Source organism: Pteropus alecto, unplaced genomic scaffold (assembly GCF_000325575.1).
Source record: "Pteropus alecto unplaced genomic scaffold, ASM32557v1 scaffold75, whole genome shotgun sequence".
NCBI classification, from domain to species: domain Eukaryota; kingdom Metazoa; phylum Chordata; class Mammalia; order Chiroptera; family Pteropodidae; genus Pteropus; species Pteropus alecto.
The window spans coordinates 29,672,410-29,675,539 of NW_006440638.1; the positions used below are offsets into that span (position 1 = coordinate 29,672,410).

Genomic DNA, 3,130 nt, shown 5'->3' on the forward strand with positions numbered 1-3,130 from the left:
CTGAATAGTTTATCCGAAGGGAAGAAGAAAAGCATATGGAAGGACCGTATCTGGCCAAGTGAGAAGGTGTCAGCCCTAGCTTGTTATAAGAGGGAGCTTGGTCTTTGTTACCTAATATTTTCTGGAAGGATTGAAAAATAGAGAAAAGCAAAAGAAATGGGTGGGGGGAGGAATCAGTAGTTATCCCGCTACTCAGAGCACACCACTGTTAACTTTTCCTTATCTATGTGTTCTTAAATTTAACTGTTTACCTTCCTATTTAATTCCTAAGAGGGACTGTTTGTGAGTTTCACACTTCCGGTATGATTATGAGAATCACTTGGTTTCTGGAGTTCCAAAGCCAGGGTGAATAGACAGACTATCCTTCCCCACCTGGGCTGGCTGAACGAGGCTGCTTCTGTCTATTTGTATTTCACTGGAATTAATTATTGAAGTAATGAGTATGCAAGAGTTGCCTGGGGCCATACTCAGGAGACTGATTAACTCTGGCATCCCTGAAAATAATGGATCAGTGGGGAACTCGAGCTTATGCTGGCAGAAGAGAGCAATTATGCTGGGTAAATAATTTATCTGCACTTCATTCACTCCTGTTCTTTTTCCTGGTGAGGACAAATGCTCTAGATAGTCCAATCCAGCCACAAGTTTCTGTCTGCTAACAGTTCTAACATCCTGATATTTTTGAGATCCAGATGTGTTTTACAAGACATGTTTTTGATGTTATTGTCCCCTTGGAGAATTGCAAGAGACAATTGGTGGCAAGTCTCGCAAGCACCTGTCAGAGAATCAAGGAAATGTGTTTTATATCTACATGCTTTTTAAAAAAGAAATTAGGAAATAAAATAATTTTGAATGATTTTTCCACTTGTGGAAATGTTCCTGTTTCAATTAAATGTATTTTGAAAAAAATACGTTTTTTAACAGCTGTGTAATATTCCACCCTAAGGCTGTAGTAGTTTAACTATCCTAAGGAATAATTTTTTGGAAGCAGGACTTAAACGGAATTAGAATCTCTTGCAACTTCCTACCTCTGTAGGGGTCCAAGGAGGGCAGGTGTGTTGGGAAGGGTATCCAGCCAGCTGTGGATATTGGAATTAGCCTGTCTTTAAAGCCCCTGCCATGCATTCTATGATTTTCGTTCTTAAGGTAATTTTCCTTAGTTGAAAACCCAGGTTAAATAAGTTATATCAGAATTGGTACTGGCTCAGTGCTACTGTTTTGAGAAGAGGTAGCACAAGTGTTAGACTTGAAAATGTCTTTCTCAGGTGAATATCACCTGACTCAAATTACCAAAAGCATCTTACATGTTGTAAAAATAAAAAATGAATTATATTCCACAACTGAAACTACTACTCATGGAAACATTAAGTATAAGATGAAGTAACTTGTTTATAATGAATTAATGTTTTTGTTCTTTGTTCTAAACCTGAACTTGTTAGAGGAAAAAATAAATTCTGTTTTTTAATTTAAATAATTAGAAATATGTGTATTTTACTAATGAATATTTAAAAATGGCTAGTGTTAAAAAAATGTAGCATATCTTTAGGTATTCACCTAGATGAATATCTGATTTTGGTTGGGTAAAGAAAATATGTCTAGTATTTGTTCTTTCAACAAATATTTGAGCACCTTCTGAAAGCCAGGCATTGTGCATATGTATGCAACTCTTTGCATAGGAAAAGGTGTGGAAGGTAGTTACCTCTTGGGAGTAGAGGTGGGGATGATGAGGAGAGGAACATTTAACTTGTATTTTATGTTCCTGAGCGCTGCTCTGCCCCGCTCCTGCAACCCCAAACAAGCATAGCGTAGTGGTTGCTATGTGGACTACCTGGGTTCAAATGTGAATGATGACACTAGAGCTTCCCAGCTGCAAGTTACTTAACTCGGAGGCTCAGTTTCTTCAGCTGCACAGTGAGCTAAGATCGGTATCTCAGGTACTTGTGAGGATTACAAGTTATAATGCACCTAAAGTGCTTTGAGCACTACCTGGCTTTGTAGTAAGACGTAGTAAGCCTTAGCTATTATTGTACCATTATACAGTATAGTTTAAAAATACAGAATGAGAGACAGTGGGGCTGCCCATTGTATTGGCTGTTTTGGGGGCACACACTTCTGAAGTGGCCCTAACCTGCAGGTGTTGTTACTTTGTTTTCTCCCAGGTATTTGAGAGACAGCTGCAGCTGGCCGTGTCTCTAAAGAAGCCCTTGGTGATTCACTGCCGAGAAGCTGATGAAGATCTGCTAAGCATCATGAAAAAATTTGTGCCCTCAGACTACAAGATCCATAGGTTAGGAGACTGGAGCTTCGGCGGCAAAATGAAATGAATGCTTCCCTCTGTCTAAGATGTTATTTGGAAAAACAAAAACTTAGTAGTAGAGCATGGATAATATTATGTATTTATGTAGTATTTTTTTAAAGATTAAGTAGTAGGTTGAACCATATGAAATTTCTGATATTTGACCATTTTTTACTTACAAAATGGCAACTTCATATGGTTTGAGTTAATACCCTAAATCACCAATGAGCAAGAAGTAGGATTTCAAGTCCCCTGTCCTGGGTGGCATGCTAAAATAGAGTCTCAGTTCTCAGAAATTAGGACTGTTGATCTTAGGAGAGGCTGCTATAGAGTCCAATGACTTAGCACTTAGAGAACATTCCAGGGCACTTGAAAAGAAATTTTTGAATTTGAAAGGTCATTAAAGTTCAGGATGTGTTTTATCTGAAAGGTAACTAGGAGTTCAGTTCAGTTTGGTAAACACTCTGATTTCCTGCCATTTGCCTGTCCTGGGCTTGGCTTGGGGGCAACCTGGAGGAGCTACGGGAGACAGATGAGCCATCTGGTGACTTTCATTGAGAGCATGGGGGCTGAGGTGGGCATAAGGTGCTGTGAGAGCCAGAGGAGGGGCCATTAGCTAAGCCTGGCTAGAAAGGGGTCAGGAAGTGATGCCTGGGCTGGCTCTTTCAAGATGGGTAAGATGTGTTAACTGAGAAAATGGAATCTAGAACCCAAAACAGGTCTTGACAGGTGGCAGAAGGGGGGTGGGGCTGTCAGTCCTCTAGGCCACTGTCTTTTGGGTACCCAAGCAGAGCGAAGCCTATGACTATTAATAGCATACACCACAGATGAAGCATA

At 39.9% G+C, this 3,130-nt stretch overlaps 1 protein-coding gene across 3 annotated transcripts in view; it reads left to right on the top strand.

Moving 5' to 3' along the window:
- Positions 1–3,130, top strand: part of TATDN2 (TatD DNase domain containing 2) — a 24,271-nt gene that overhangs the window by 17,591 nt on the left and 3,550 nt on the right. For all 3 annotated transcript variants that reach the window (XR_439266.3, XM_025050712.1, XM_006917615.2), the window contains exon 5: positions 2,157–2,284. Coding sequence is in view for 2 of the 3 variants with exons in the window: in XM_025050712.1 (XP_024906480.1) it covers positions 2,157–2,284 (128 nt within the window). In the remaining variant the exon portion in view is untranslated. The remainder of the gene's footprint in view (positions 1–2,156; positions 2,285–3,130) is intronic.